At 37.1% G+C, this 17226-nt stretch overlaps 1 protein-coding gene across 2 annotated transcripts in view; it reads right to left on the reverse strand.

Annotated features, from left to right (window-relative positions):
- F9 (coagulation factor IX) overlaps positions 1-15714 on the reverse strand; it is a 37816-nt gene extending 22102 nt beyond the window's left edge. For both annotated transcript variants that reach the window (XM_063083518.1, XM_063083517.1), the window contains exons 1-3: positions 15627-15714; positions 2688-2851; positions 2469-2493 (exon numbers count right to left, since the gene is read on the reverse strand). In XM_063083518.1, the coding sequence (XP_062939588.1) occupies positions 2469-2493; positions 2688-2851; positions 15627-15714 (277 nt within the window). The remainder of the gene's footprint in view (positions 1-2468; positions 2494-2687; positions 2852-15626) is intronic.
- Between the last annotated feature and the right edge of the window lie 1512 nt (positions 15715-17226).

Genomic DNA, 17226 nt, shown 5'->3' on the forward strand with positions numbered 1-17226 from the left:
CCTGCTTAAGACTACTAGTTTCCTGTTTAATGAATAACTGCATTTAGATTTGGAGGCCATGAGGTGTAACAGTGAAAGCAAGGGGTTGGGCAGTAGAGAACTTGGGTTCTCTTCTAGGATTCATGACTCCCAACCTGGGTATCCTTTGGCAAGTCCCTTAACCTCCCTAAGTCTCAGTTTCCTCTTCTTCCAAATGGAGTTAATAATGCCTTACTCACAAGAATGGTGTGAGGGTTAAATGTGACAGTCATTCCGTAAACTGTATACTGCTTGACAGATGCTAGTTATTGTAGTCTAGGGATCATTCTTCAACCAGGCTCTTAATGGGGTGAGATGATGGCACAGAATGGTACAGCAGTGAGGAGCCTGGGTCCTTGGTTGGTTGGTTAGGAATCTTCATTGCAAGTGAAAAAACGCAAGGAGTTTGTTTGTTTTTTGTTCTTGCTTTTGTTTTTGTTGTTTTATTTTCTGGTTGACAAAGCAGTAGTGACTGAATCATGTCCTTTAAGTTTCCCAGGTATCTATACCTGAAGTATGACAAACAATGCACCTATGTGACCTAGAAGGCAGGGGTCCAACTTCAAAATATGTTCCTGGGGGTGGGGGCGGGGTGTGTGGGGGTGAGCAATGAGGGGATCATGGGGTTTAAATAGAGCCAGAATTTTTTTTTTTAAAGTAGACATCAATTTCCTTTAAGAAATAAACTATAAGTTTCAAAGTTTTAAATTCCGTGGGAATAGAGTATAAGAAGACTTGTTTGAAGTAACTTTAGGGGGCTATCTCAGTAGAAATGGTAGCATTTATCACTAAGAACAAGGAAAGGTAGATAAAGCAATATAACAGAGTGAACCTCTTTTTCCTCTCACGACTTAAAATAAAAGTGGAGGAATTATGAGTTACGAGGGCAGGTGAATGTCCTGTAGTGTCTCCAGAACAGGAACTGTAAAAAGTAGAATTGGATCTCATATTGATGGAACTCAGTGAATTTGGTGTCCAGGTTAATTGTTTCTATCCATGCAAATGGCCTGTGGTAAGTCAACCTGTGAAACTTACCCTCCCTCAAAATCCTACTGCTGGAGGAAGGAAGGAAACAAAGACCACAGTAGGGCAGTGGTCTTACAGAGGGAGGGAACATTCCCAGGGCTAAGAAGCAGAGTGGGGGGGAGAGGGGGAGGGGGAGGGAGATTGGGGGATAATTGAGTGGGGACATGGGGTACAAAAGCAATTTCTGGTAATGGGTATGCCCCCAATATGAATCTGGCCCTCACATCATGGGCATGAGGGGTGACAAGTAGCTTTGTATCTCATGGATGTTCATAATAAAAATAAATAAATCAATTAATTAATTAAATTAAAGATTCAGAGTTAGGTATGATGCTAACATTACCTGGTTGTTGAGAAAAATCCTTCACAACTGTAATGAACAAATATAAAACTAATATAAAAATAATTGTTATTAGAATAAAAACTTTATTTTTCTCAGGAAAAAAAAATCCTACTGCTGGATTTTGAATTAGTTTTAAAATTAGTTGTCATTAAATTTAGACTTTTTCTCCTTTCGGTCAATTCATTGGACAAATATTTACTGAGTCTATTTGTTACAGACAAATTTGTTCTAGGTGTTGCGAATATATCAATAAACAAAACAATCGAATATCCCTGCCAACAGGAAGCTTGCATTCTAGTGGGATGGGACAAATAAATGATCCATAGTGTAAGTAAGAAAATGATATATGTTCGATGGTGCAAAGTGCTATTGGAAAACATGGAGCAGGATATGGGTGTCTAGAGTGGTGAGGCTACAGGATGGGGGCAGGTTGAAGTATTAATAGATAATCAAGGTCGGCCTCATTGAGATGGTGACATTTGGGCAAAGACCTGAAGGAAGTGAAAGAGCAAGGCTAAGGGAAGCTGGGAACAGCCAGGTAAAAGAAATGGCCCGATAAAGCCTCTAAAGCAGGGGCATTCCTCGAATGTGCAGGGAGCAGCACGGAGGACAGGATCGCTGGAGACCTGCGTGTAAGGAGGAAAGCAGTAGAGGAGGTTAGAAGGGCAAAGGGAAGGAAGACCGTGGAAGGCCTTGTAGGCCATCAGAACGAGGAAGACTTTTAAGCAATAAACATTTAAGCATTTAAGTCAATCAGCATTCTCTGGTTCTCTACTGAAGACTGCAAATTCTCATTAGGACCCAAGATAACAATCAATTCAGTTTCTTCCTTCCAGCCTCCTGGGGTGGAATGATGTTCTTTGTGAAGCCCTAGGGAGGGGTAACTTTATGTGCCAGCTGGTATCTCTCCTACACCGGCATAAACTTGTAGTATAGCCCCATTCAGTCATGCGTTAAAGAGTCAAACCGATTCTTCTGAGTCTTTTTAACAGAGTTTAATATTTTACCTATTTATACAGAGAGAAAATATGTCATTCTCAAATTTTTATATACCAGCTAGAGGATAAAATGAATTGCTTACCAACATACTGCTTCCAAAATTCAGTCTATAAAAAAAAAAAAAAAAAGACAAGTTAATGGCACCATATAAAGTGTTTTGCTGTTAATTCCTTTTCTTTTATAGCATTTATAATACACATATGTGTACGGATAGTTCAAAATTCCAAAGAGAAATTTCTTTTCTTTTGGAGTTTTCAATTTTTTGCTCTGCATTTGAAGAATATCATGTAGAAATACTCACGGTTTTTTCAGTGTTTTCAAAAACTTCTCGTGCTTCTTCAAAACTGCACTTTTCTTCTATACATTCCCTCTCAAGGTTCCCTTGAACAAACTCTTCCAGTTTACCTGAATTATACCTCTTTGGCCGATTCAGAATTTTGGTGGCATTTTCACGATCAAGAAAAACTGAAATATAAAAGAACTACACATTCGCTTTGGAAAAAAGAAAACATCATGAAAATTAAATACATCTCTTAAGAAAGGCTTTGTTTTTAAACCAAGTAATTCCAAAGCCAATTTCTCTTTGGGGCACAGAGCCAAAATCTGTGATGTTTCCACAGTACTGTATACACATGGAGATTTAGGAATTAAAATTCAATTTTACTTTTAGTCAGGAGAGCTCCAGTAATAAAAGGTCAGATTTTCAATCTCATTTGAATTTACTTTGGATGAAAAAGAAAGTTCTCAAATAAGCAGTTAACTTCACACTTTGTCATCACTTGAAAATAGCTCATTGCAGATCCTTGCAAGGTGATCCATCCCCCTGGCTGAGCTGTGTTTTCAGGATGCAGTTGCCCAATGACTTTGCAACAAATGTCTCCTGAAGAACAGAAAGCCTCATTTTGGTCCAGCTGTAAATGTGAGACTAGTGTCTCTCACTAGATGGTAAAGGAAAACCACTGCATTAATTTTTTTAATGTTCAAACCCACAACACCTTCAGTGGACATGTGTTATAGGAATTCCAGTGATGCAAGCATTTATCTGGAATTTGAGATGTGGTTTATTTTAGCTATGACTGCCTAGTCTGTAGGGACACTCCTGAACTCCGGAGGACCGAGGTCTCTATCTGAATTCTCTGCCTCCTTCCCTCCCTTCTCTGTCTTTCTGTGTCTGTCTGTCTGTCTCTCTCTAAATATCATATATATACACACATAAAGGTGCATGTGTATTTATGTATATACATATACGTGTCTATGTGTATACAAAATATAATTAATAACAGGAATTCAAGAAGTTGCCTGGAGTTGCTTCTTTCTTCTAGAGAATAGCAATATATTTGATACCATCTCAACAGAACCAAGTGCTTATAGGATGAACTTTCCAGGGCATATGGGACTACTTCCTCATTAACTACAAAAAAAAAAAAGAAAAGAAAAGAAACTAAACTTTATAAAAATTAAAATTTTTCTTTTTCTTTTTTATTATTGGCATATTCATTATTATAAATTGTGATTTTTCTTTATGCCCTTTACTCGACGAATCATTCCCCAAACCCTCTCCCTCCCTCCCCTCCATCTCTAGTATACTTAGGTTTGTTCTCTCCTGAAAGTTCAACTATTGCTGTGGTCTCTTTCTTCTTTCTTTTTCTTTCTTTTCCTTCCTTCCTTCCTTCCTTCCTTCCTTCCTTCCTTCCTTCCTTCCTTCCTTCCTTCCTTCCTTCCTTCCTTCCTTCCTTTCTTCTCTCCCTCCCTCCCTCCTGCTCTCTTTTTCTCTTTCCTTCTTTCTTAGCGCCCAGTTATGAGTGAGAACATGTGGTATTTCTCTTTCCTTGTCTGACTTATTTGACTTCAGATAATTTTCTCCAGACTCATCCATGTTGCTGCAAATGGCAGAATTCCATTCTTTTTTATAGCAGAGTAGTATTCCATTGTGTATATATACCACTGTTTCGTTATCCAGTCATCCACTGATTGACACTTAGGTTGGTTCCATATTTTGGCTATTTTAAATAGACCTGTAATGAATATGGGAGTGCAGGTATCTCTTTGACATGATGATTTCCATTCTTTTGGGGATATCCCCAGCAGTGGGATTGCTGGATCATATGGCAGTTCTATCTCTAGTTGTTTGAGGAAACCCCATACTGTTTTCCATAGCAGCTGTGCTAATTTGCAGTTCCACCAAGAGTGTAGAAGAGTTCCTTTTTCCCTGCATCATCACCAGCATTTGTTATTCTTGGTCTCTTTAATAATGGCCAGTCTAACTGGAGTGAGATGATATCTCAGTGTGGTCTTGACTTGCATTTCTCTGATGACAGTGATGCTGAGCATTTTTTTTTATGTGTCTGTTGGCCATTTCTATGTCTTCCTTTGAAAAATGTCTATTCAGCAAGTGAGCAGATATGATGCTGATGGGGGAAGGGGGGGAGAAGGAAGGGGGAAAAGGAAGAATTGGTAAAGGGACACGAAAATCAACTACATTCTATATTGACAAATTAAAATTAAAAAATAAAATTAAAAAAGTCATCTATACAAATTAGATTGTTTCATCATCATTTTAACAGTTCATCTAATACATTCAGGTGACAACTAAAGAAAAAACAACAAAAATGTCTATTCAGCTCCTTTGCCCATTTAATTGGATTGCTTCTTTTTATACTGTATAGTTGTTTGAGTTTATTATATATTCTGGATAGTAATCCTTTATCTGATGTATAGATTGCAAATATTTTCTTCTGTTGCTTGTGCTTTTGGGGTTTTATTCATAAAGTCTTTACCTAGTCCTACTTCCTAGAGTGTTTCCCATACTTTTTCCTTTAGCTAGTTTATGATTTCAGGTCTTACGTTTAAGTCTTTAATACATTCGAGTTGATTTTGGTATGTGGTGAGAGGTACTGGTCTAGTTTCATTCTTCTGCATATGGATGCTCAGTTTTCCCAGCACCATTTATTGAGGAGGCAGTCTTTTCCCCAATGTATGTTCTTGGTGCCTTTGTCATAGATCAGTTGGCTGTAAGTACGTGGACTGATTCATGGGTTTTCTATTCTGTTGCATTGATCCAAGTGTCTGTTTTTATGCCAGTAGCATGCCATTTTGGTTATAATAACTTTGTCATATAATTTAATTTGAAGTCATGCAATGTTGTGCCACCAAATTATTATTATTTTTTTTTGCTAAAGATTGCTTTGGCTATTCAGGGTCTTTTGTTGTTCCATAGGAATGTTAGGATTGCTTTTTATATTTCTGTGAAGAATGTAATTGGTATTTTGGTGGGGATTGCATTGAATCTGTAGATTGTTTTGGGTAGAATGGACATTTTCATGATGTTAATTCTTCCCATCCAAGAGCATAGAATGTTTTTCCAACTTTTGGTGTCCTCTTTAATTTCTTTCATTAGTGTTTTGTGGTTTTCATTGTAGAGGTGTTTAACTTCCTAGGTTAAATGGATTTCTAGTTTTTTGGTTTGTTTTTTTTTTGCATGTCTACCGTAAATGGGCTTGCTTTCTTGATTTATTTTTATGCTAGTTTGTTACTGGATTATGAAAACACTACTGATTTTTGGATGTTGATTTTGTATCCTGCAACATTATTGAAATTGTTAACGAGCTCTAAGAGTTTTTTCGTAGAGTTTTTAGGTTTTTCTATACATAAGATCATGTCATCTGCAAACAGGGACAGTTTGACTTCATCCTTTCTAATCTGGATGCCCTTTATTTCTTTCTCTTGCCTGATTGCTCTGGCAAGTACTTGTAATACTATGTTAAATAGGAGTGGTGAGAGTGGGCATCCTTTTCTTGTTCCTGTGCCTAAGGGAAAAGCTCAGGTTTTCCCCATTCAGGATGGTACTGGCAATTGGTTTATCATAAATTGCTTTTGTTGTGTTGAGACAATTTCCTTCTATGCATAATTTGCTGAGAGTATTTATCATAAAGGGATGTTGAATTTTGTCAAATGTTTTTTCTGCATCTGTTGGGAAAATCACATGATTTTTGTCCTTGGTTTTGTTGATGTAGTGTATCACATTTATTAACTTGTGCATGTTGAACCAACCTTGCATCCCTGGGATGAATACTACTTGATGATGTTGCATACTTTTTTTTATTGGTTATGAATATTCATGAGATACAAAGCTGATTGTTACCCCTCATGACCATGAGGTAAGGGCCAGATTCATACAGGCAGCATACCCATTAACACAAATTGCATTTGCACCCTATGTCCCCCACCTAATTATCCCCAACCTCCCTCCCCCTCCACTTTTCCCTGCCCCCACTCCACTTTGTAGCCCAAAGAATGTTCTCTCCCTCTGCAAGTCCAATGCCCCGATGTGGTCTTTCTTTCCTTCTTTCTTTCTCTCTTAGCTCCCACATATGAGTGAGTACATGTGGTATTTATCCCTCTGTGCTTTGCTTATTTCACTCAACATAAGTTTCTCTAGGCTTATCTGTGTTGTTGCAAATGGGAGTATTTCATTCTTTTTTATGGCAGAGTAGTATTCCATGGTGTGTATATACCACAGTTTCCTTATCCAATCATCCATCGATGGACATTTAGGTTGGTTCCATGTCTTGGCTATTGTAAATAGAGCTGCAATGAACATGGGAGTGCAGGTAGCCCTTCAACATGGGGATTTCCATTACTCTGGGTATATACCCAGAAGTGGGATTGCTGGATCATGTAGAAGATCTATCTGTAGTTGTGTGAGAAATCTCCATACTGTTTTCCATCGTGGTTGTACTAATTTACAGTCCCACCAACAGTGTAGGAATATTACCATCTCTCTACACCCTCACCAGCATTTATTCACCGTCTTTCTGATTATTAGCCAGTCTAACTAGGGTGAGGTGGAATCTCAATGTAGTTTTAATTTGCATTTTCCTGATGACTAGGGATGGTGAGCATTTTTTCCTGTACCTGTTGGCCTTTTGTATGTCTTCCTTTGAAAAATGTCCATTCAGCTCCTTTGCCCATTTTTTAATTGGGTTATTTGGATTTTTACTGTATAATTGTTTGAGTTCCTTGTATATTATGGGTATTAATACGTTGTCAGATACATAGTTAGCAAAAATTTTCTTCCACTCTGTAGGTTGTCATTTCACCCTGTTGATTGTTTTCTTTGCTGTTCAGTAGCTTTTTAGTTTGACATAGTCTCATTTGTTTATTTTTTCTTTTGCTGCTTTTGCTTTTGGGCTCATGCTCATAAAGTCTGTGCCCAGACCTAGTTGCTGAAGTGTTTCACCTATATTCTCCCTTTGTAATTTTACAGTTTCATGTCTTATACTTAAGTCTTTAATCCATTTTGAGCTGAGTAAGTGTATAGTTTCTAGTTTCATTCTTCTGCATTTGTATATCCAGTTTTCCATGCACCACTTGTTGAAGAGGCAGTCCTTTCCCCATTGGAGATTTTTGTTGCCTTTGTCCAATATCAGATGGCTATAAGCCTGAGGGGTGATTTCTGGGTTCTCAATTCTACTCCACTGTTCTGAATGTCTATTTTTATACCAGTACCATGCTGTTTTGGTTATAATAGCTTTGTAGCATGATTTGAAATCACATAGTGTTATGCCTCTGGCTTTATTTTTTTTTTGCTCAGGATTGCTTTGGCTATTCGGGGTCTTTTGTTGTTCCATATGAAAGGTAAGATTGTTTTTTTTTTTCCATTTTTGTGAGAAATGTCATTGGTATTTTGATGGGGATTGCATTTAATTTGTAGATCACTTTGGGTAGTATAGACATTTTCACAATGTTAAGTCTTCAAATCCAAGAGCATCGAATATCTTTCCATCTTTTTGTGTCTTCTTTAATTTCTTTAAAAAGTGGTTTGTAGTTCTCATTGTAGAGGTCTTCACCTCCTTGGTCAAATTGATCCCTAGGTATTTTATTTTTTCATGAAAATTGTAAATGGGATTACTTTCTTTATTTCTTTTTCTGTTAGTTCATTATTTGAGTATATAAATGCAACTGATTTGGGGGCATTTATTCTGTATCCTGCAACATTACTGAAGTTATTAACCAACTCCAGGAGTTTTTTGATAGAATCTTTAGGGGTTTTTTTCTATATACTATCATGTCATCTGCAAATAGAGACCGTTTGGCTTCATCTTTTCCAATCTGGATGCCCTTTATTTCTTTCTCTTGCCTGATTGCTTTGGCTAGTACCTCCAGTACTATGTTAAATAGAAGTGGTGAGAGTGGGCATCCTTGTCTTGTTCCTGTTCCTAAGTGAAAGGCCCTCATTTTTTCCCATTCAGAATGATACTGGCAGTGGGCTTGTCATAAATGGCTTTTATTTTGTTGAGATATTTTTCTTCTATACCTAATTTGTTGAGAGTCTTTTTCATGAAGGAATGTTGAATTTTGTCAAATGCTTTTTCAGCATCTATTGAGATAATCATATATTTTTTGTCATTTAGATTGATGATGTGACATACCACATTTATTGACTTTTGTATGTTGAACCATCCTTGCATCCCTGGGATGAATCCCACTTGATCATAGTGTGTATAATTTTTTTAGTGTGCTGCTCTATTCTGATTGCTAATATTTTGTTGAGGATATTTGCATCTATGTTCATCAAGGATATTGGCCTGTAATGTTCTTTTTTTGTTTTATCTTTGTCTGGTTTTGGTATCAGGGTGATGCTGGCCTCATAGAATGAGTTTGGGAGAATGGCTTCTGTTTCAATTCTTTTGGGAAAGTTTGAAGAGAAGGGGTATTAGTTCTTCTTTAAAGGTCTGGTAGAATTCAGCTGTAAAGCCATCCAGTCCTGGTTTTTCTTTGTTGGAAGATTGCTGATAACTGCTTCAATCTTGCTGCTTGTTATTGGTCAGTTCAGATTCTCTGTTTCTTCTTGGTTCAGTCTAGGTAGTTTGCATGTGTCCAGAAAGTTATCCATTTCCTCAAGGTTTTCATATTTGTTGGTGTACAGTTGTTTATAATAATCTCTAGTGATTCTTCATATTTCTGTGGTATTGGTTGTAATGTCTCCTTTTTCATTTATGATTTTTGTTATTTGGGTCTTCTCCTTTTTTTTGTTAACCTAGCTAATGGTTTGTCTATTTTATTTATCTTCTCAAAAAGCCAGCTTTTTGTTTCGTTGATCTTTTGTGTTATTTTTTTGAGTCTCTATTTTATTTAGTTCTGCTCTGATCTTAATTATTTTTCTGTCTACTGCTTTTAGGATTGGATTGTTGTTGTTTCTCTAGTTGTTTGAGGCATAGTGTTAGGTCGTTTATTTGAAGTCTTTCCATTCTTTTGATGTAAGTGTTTATTGCAATAAACTTCCCTCTTAGTACATGTTTTTGCAGTATTCCACCAGTTTTGGTATGATGTATCTTTATTTTCTTTAGTTTGAAGAAATTTTTTGATCTCCTGTTTAATTTCTTCTTGGACCCGTAGGTCATTCAGGAGTCTGTTGTTTAGTTTCTGTGTACTATACAAGTACTATACAAGTGTACTATACAAGTTTCCAGAGTTTTGCTTGTTACTGATTTCCACTTTTAATATAGTGTGGTCTGAAAAGATATTTGAGATGATTTCAATTTTTACTGGTTTGCTGAGATGATTTGTGACCTCACATTTGGTCTATCCTAGAAAATCTGTGTGCTGATGAGAAGAATGTGTATTCTCTAGTTGTTGGATGAAATATTCTTTTTATGTCTACCAGGTCCAATTGGTCTTAGGTGTAGTTTAAATCTTGTGTTTCTTTTTTGATTTGCTGCCTGGAAGATCTGTCCAAAGCTGACAGAGGGGTATTCAGGTCACCCACTATTATCATATTAGGGTCTATCTCTTTTTTTATATCTAAGAGTGCTTGCTTTACATATCTGGGTGCTCCAGTGTTGGGTGCATACATATTTATGATTGTTATGTCTAGTAACTGGATAGATCCCTTTATCATTTTATAAGGGCCTTCTTTGTCTCTTTTTTAGGTTTTTGGTTTGAAATCTATTTTATCTGATATAAGAATAGCTCCCCTTGCTTGTTTCTGGTTTCCATTTGCATGGTATATCTTTTTCCATCCCTTCCCTTTTAGTCTGTGTGTGTCTTTATAGGGGAAGTGGGTCTCTCAAAGACAGCATATAGTTGGGTCTAAATTTTTAATCCAATCAGTCACTCTGTGTCTTTTCAATGGGGAGATTAATCCATTTACATTTAGGGTTGTTACTGACAAAATAATGTTTTACTCCTGTCATTATATTGCTTTTTGTTTAGATGTTTTAAATATCATTTATTCCTTTCTTCCCCTTTTATTTTTCATCTTCAATGTTGGTTGGATTTTTGAGGTGGCATGATTTAGCTTCTTTTTTTTTCTCTTTTGCATTTTTGTTTTAATGGTGAGCTTTGCTCTTCTTGTAAATCTATGATAGCGATTATTGTTTTTCAGATTCCAGATGCAGGATTCCTTTGAGAATTTCTTTCAGGGCTGGTCATGTGGTAGTGAATTCCCATAATTTTTGTTTGTCTGTGAAATACACTATTTCTCCCTCATTTCTGAAGGGTAACCTTGCTGGGTGTAGGATTCTTGGCTGGCAATTTTTTTCTTTTAGTATTTGAATATGTCATCTCATTTTCTTGTGGCCTGTAAGGTTTCAGTTGAGAAGTCTGTCTGCTATTAGTCTGGTGGGGGCTCTCTTATAGGTGACTTGATGCTTTTCTCTTGCTGCTTTTAGAATTCTCTCTTTGTCTTTGAGTTTTGTCAGTTTGACTATAATGTGTCTTGGAGAGGATCTTTTTGGATGGAGTCTGTTTGGGGAACTTTGGACTTCCTGGATCTGTAGGTCTGCAACTCTCCCTATATCTGGGAAGTTTTCTGTTATTATTTCCTTGCATACGTTCTCTATGCCTTTTCTTTTCTCTTCCCCCATTATTTGGATGTTTGTGCACTTGAGATTGTCTGCTAGCTTTCTTAGATTTTCTTAATTTTTTAAAATTCTTTTTTCCTATTTTTTGTATGCCTGGGTTATTTCAAAAAGACCATTTTTGAGGCCTAAAATTCTTCTGCTTGCTGTAGTCTGGTGCTCAAGTTTTCTGCTATTTTAAAAATTTCATTGAGTGAATCCTTCAGTTCTAGGAGTTCTGCTATGTTCTTTTTAAATGTATTAATGTCTTTTAAATTTTCTCCTTCATATCCTGGATATTTTTTCTTGTTTCATTGTGTTCTCTATTTGATTCTTCTCTTGTCTCTTTGAGTTTTCTTATGATCTGTGCTTGGAATTCCTTTTCAGACATCTGAATGGTTTCCTGCTCTATGGGGTCTGGAACTTGAGAATAACCATATTCCTTCATTAGTGTCATATCATCTTGTAGTTCTAGTATTTTTTTGTTGATGTTTGGTCATCTGGTAGGATACCTGTTTCTTCTATTACTCTGGAGTGAACTATGAGGGGAAAAACTTCCTCCTCTATTTGTAGGCTCTGTTGGTGACACTTCTTGCATCAGTGTGGTTGAATGTGCAGTGGACTGCCTCAGCTACTGCTCTTCAGGGCTTGGGTGTGGTATGGCAGCTGTGGTGGTGGCAGCACGTGGGGCCATCAGTCACCTGGGCTCCTGCTCAGTCTGTGGTCACTATCTAAACTTTATCCCCTAATTTTAATTGTAGCTGATCACATTACAGAGCATTCTATTCTCTTGACATCCTCACTTTTCTTTGCAAGTCCTCTTTGGGCTCACTTTTTTCCTGAATTTAGTCTAGACATTTTTTCTTCAACTCTTCACTTGCCAACTTTATCAATTTTTTTCCTTCCTTTTCAATGCTGTGCCTACCCTGCAAGCCTAATTTCTAGATCAGTGCAGCAACCTGCCTTCTTTCTTCTCTTCTGAGGCAGTGGGGTACCATGCGGGAAAATCACAGGACTGCAGATGGATGCTGTCACATATCACTGCCCTTGAGTCTCCACCAGGCCCACCTCTCTGTTCAGCAACTCATTTACATGGCTCTGGGCACTCCTAAATAGCATCCATGTCTGCATCCATTCATAGTGGATCACTGCTCTTTTCCTTCCTTACTCCCTTCCATATAATGAAACGACTATTGTCATGATCTGCAATGGCCTCCTGAAGGACAATTTTGAGTTTAGGTATTTCTAGACTGCTTTAAACCTTTTCTAATTGTTGATCCCTCCCTTTACAGGAAACTCTTTCCATGAAATCACTCTATTCTGGTTCTTCTCTTTGCTCTAACTCTTGTTATCTATCCACTACTTGAATTGATTAACTCCCCTTCCTCTGCCTGGTCCTTAAATGTTCAGGGTTCTCCCAGGCTTCAGCCTCAGCCTTTTCCCTTTTTACTCCATACATCTTTGCCAGGGCTGGGACTAGTGTGAGGTAAATGATGCATCTAGGGCATAACATTTAAGGACCTTTCACTCAGCATTTGCCCTATGGGACTTGCTGGCTGCACCCTAGTGCAGCCCTGACCCTTTCCATGAAATTTACTGAGCACTCAACCACCACTTCCAGGCACTGGACTAGGTGCCATGGTAGTTATGCTCACTCTCTGGATGCTCCCATACATGTGGTTGTAACTATGTCTTAAACAACACTGAGTCCCAAATTCCTATCTCTAGGCAGATATATCTTCTAAATTCCAGATCATCTTTTCAGTTCCCTAGTTCCTAACGTGGCCAGTGAGAGCTGATGTTTATGTAATGCCTCTGATTGCTGAACACTGCATTCAGTACTTCACATCCATTATTTCACTTCCTCTTCATAAGAGTTCCATGAGATAGGTACTGTTGTTTCATTTTTGTAAGTGAGGAAGACCGAGGTTCAGAGAAGTTGAGTAATTTGCCCAAGGTAATATACTAAAGCAAAGGAGCCAGGATTTAGACTCTGGCAGTCAGACTACAGAGCCTGTGCTATACTGTGTGTCCCGTAGTCACTTCAAACTCCAAAGGCCCAAAACGTACTCGATACACTTCCCTTAAACCTATTCCCCTTCAATAGCCAATGGTTATTAAGTCACATCTTTTCTACTTCCTTAAAATCATTTGAAATCTCCTGTTCTCTGTATAGCTACTGTCTAGGTTCAGGTCCTTGTGTTTCACCTGGATGATTGTAATAGTCTTAAGACTGGTCTACCCCCCACCCCAACATCAGTTCATAGGGTGTTGCCAGACTGAATGTCTTAAATCAGCCATCAGTAGTGCTCCCTATATTTATACTTTTGATATCTCTACATTGCCTTCTATTGTCCAATCTCCTTAGTTTAAGGCCTTTATTATGTGATCAACTGGCTCTGCCTAGTCTTGCTTCACTTGTCATAGTCAACACTGAAATCATATAGAGCTCCTAAAATACCTCACATTCTTGTGGATCTGTATCTTTGCACATGAGCAATTCTCTCTGCATAGAATGCTCTAAATCAGACATTTAAGGAGTGTGAACTCCTACCCGTCTTTTAAGACCCAGCTCACAATATTGTCTCTCTGCCAAGTGTTTCCCCATTTAATGTGTACCTTTCTCTATGTTCCTTTAGCACCTGGTACACATTTTATCACATAATATTGAAATCTCACACCTGACCTCATGGTCAAAGAGAGAATCTGCTTTATCTCCATGCCCTTAGTACCTTGCCACAATACCTGGCACCATAGTAATAACTCAGGAATGTCTGAATGAGTGAAAGACAGCTTTAATCCACACACTTTGCAAAACCAAATTGACTTCACAAAACAGTTTTGATTTCAAAATTCCAAATTGATGCAATAAATACCTAAGGGCAGCAGCCATGAAAATGCAACTTCTCAGTAAATCACTCACAGAAACTCCCTTTAGGAGCCACTGACAGTTTAACAGCAGAAGAGAGTACAATCCATCCTTAGGGAAATTCCCCTGGCTCTTTTCTCTAGGGCCTATTATTTCTGACTACAATGGTTCCAGAATCACTGCCTTTCTCCTCAGTATTGTATGCGGGTCATACATTTAACCTCCCTTCAGGTTTATCTCTAGTCATTATTTCCCCAGCTCTGAAATCCTGGTTCCTCTTTCTTTGTATCTATCCTTTTTCCAACATAGGAGGTCTTCAGAGGGGCAGCAGCCCTCTTATAACCTCCATCATCTCACCACTTATCTCTAAGAAAGTGTGTGGATCCTTTGTCCTCCCAGATGTCACACCAGTGAGATATGTCTAATGACCTGGATTTACGTCCTGCTTTGTGAATTTTCCAGCACATTTTCTTTATCCCTTGACTTTACCCACTTTGCTCGTTTGATTTAACCTTTGCATTCTCGCATCACTATTTCAGCATTTCAGTCTGATTCCATAGCTGACATCATGTCTGGACTGGGACCCACAGGGCCAGTCTGCTTTCTGGGGTTGTTTAGTGTTGGCACCCCTGATCCTGGCACTGTCAGCTACTAGATTTGATTCTAGTAGGTTGACAAGTAAGTGTGATAAATGTTTCCTGTGAGAACATGCTGTTTGTCCAAATGGGATAATTTCTTTCTCTGTGTGCCATCCTCTGGGGAGTATATAAAGTCACTGTAGTTGTGAAAAACCAAAGTGATATATGTTGCATTAACTAAGTTCCTACTGTTTACATCAATTCCCGGACTTGTTTTTCTCCCCTAGGAAACTAAACTGAGTATTGAGTTTTCCCAAATGTCAACTCTGAGATGCTTGGAATCAGAGACAAAATAATTTCTTCATAATCTATTAAAAACTTTGGTGATAAATAACAACTTATTAATGAAAGATTAATCTTCATGTTTTAACTAAAACTTTAAATTGAAGTAATATAATTTAAAAAATTAGAGACATGTCTCATTACATACTTTAAAATTTTGAAACACATAATGTATCTTAAAATCAGATTTTTGTTTGCAGTTCTAATGTTTCCTATTTTGATTTCAAAGTGGTAAGTCCAAAACAAGAATAACATAGTTAATTTTTTTGCATAGTCTGTTGTTTCCTTGTTAAAACATTTTCCCACTTTTAATCTTTTTTTAATGAAGGAGATGAATGGTTTCTAAGAGGAAATACATTGTCAAATCATAAGCTCAACAGTGTCCATTAAATAAAAATTAATCATAAGCATCATAAATCTATTTCATTTTACAAATGAAGATGAAGAAGACCGAGCTACCAGAGAGCTGATACTTACCAACTCGTGTGCTGTCTGGTAGAATCTGAAATATTGCTATCAAATTATGTAACCATTAGTGAAGAAGACAGCACCAGACATTTCTTTATATAAAAGAGAAGCATCATCAATGTATTTTTTAGAAGGAAACAAACCTGCACATTCAGCACAGAGTAGATATCCTAAAAGGCAGATGGTGATGAGGCCGGGTGATTCTGCCATGATCATGTTCAGCCACTGCATAACATTTGCTAGTAGGTTGTGCAAGTGGCAAAGTGGATCAATTGTTCCAAAGTACAAGCTGAGCTGTATTTACTTCTGGGAAATAATGTCTATCTCCCTGAATGGGTCTTTGGGCTATTTACAATGACCTTTTGGGTCAAGTGAAGAGAATGGGCTGTGATCATCATTAAAATTCACCTCGGATTTCATGGGCTTCTGCCACTGTGGCTGATTTGAGGCTGAAGCAGGAAGTGACATGTCTTCAGAATAGGGATAGGTATGGTGGCTACAGTTGCTGTGGTTGCAAAATTCATCAGAGGAACCCATCTTATCTTTGTCAGGGAGCACTGATGTCACACAGTTTAAAGGTAAAGAGATTGAAAGAACAGTCATTTGGTCACTCACTTTAAAACACCTTAAAACCTGCTTATATACCGAGTCATCCAATGAATCCCTTAGGCTCCTCCTCATAATCAAGAATTTATAACCTTTGTTGTGCTATGTACCCATATGGCGAAAGAGATGGACCCTATCTTAGAACATATGTATGTATAAATATAAATACACACACACATACATATACACATATATATGGTGTATATATAAAAATGTATAACTATTATTATTATATAAGTATAATAATAGTATCATTATATGAATATAATAGTACATAGTAATGTATGGTATTATAACAATTCACATATAGTACTAAAAACTCAGAAGAGTACACTACTATTTGCTTGCCATTCTTTGTGATGTTGTTGTGATGCATTTTACTTCTACATATGTTGTAAACACTATATAACATTGTTATTATGCCTCTGCTTTAAGCAGTCAACAATCTTTCAAAGAAATTTAAAACTGACTAAAAATTTGTTATATTTACACATGTATTTACCATTCTGACACTCTTCGTTTTTTTGTTTAAACCCAAGCTTCAATTTATTACAAGTTTTTTCATCACCCTGAAGAATTTCCATTCCACTAATAATTTTGAAAGTGCAGGCCTCATAATAAATTTTCTCAGCTTACAGTTATTTGTAAATATCTTCATTTTACCTTCATTTAAAAAAAGTATAATGATAAAAAAGGTAATTGGATATAGAATTCTAGGTTGAGCTTTTTTTTTTTTTTCCTGACTCATTAAAGGTGTCTTCCCATTGTCTTCTGGCATGCGTTATTTCTGATGAGAAGGCAGTGAATATTCTTGACTACAATGAGCCAAGTTGTTCTTGGGATTCATTGAGATTCTTAGACGTGCTTTGACATTTTTAATAAAATTTAGAAAATTTTTGGATCTTATTTTTTAAAATTTTGTTTTGAAAAAATTATAGAGTCACAGGAAATTGCAAAAACAGTACAGAGAGATGCCATGTACTTTTCACCCAGTGTTCACATCTTTTGTAAATATAGCACAATATCAAAATCAGGTAATGGATATTGGTATAATGTATGTGCATAATTCTAAGTCATTTTATCACATGTGTAGATTTATGTAACCACCACTACAATCAATATAGAGACCAGTTTTAT

The sequence above is a fragment of the Cynocephalus volans genome, chromosome X (assembly GCF_027409185.1).
Source record: "Cynocephalus volans isolate mCynVol1 chromosome X, mCynVol1.pri, whole genome shotgun sequence".
Classification (NCBI taxonomy): Eukaryota; Metazoa; Chordata; class Mammalia; order Dermoptera; family Cynocephalidae; genus Cynocephalus; species Cynocephalus volans.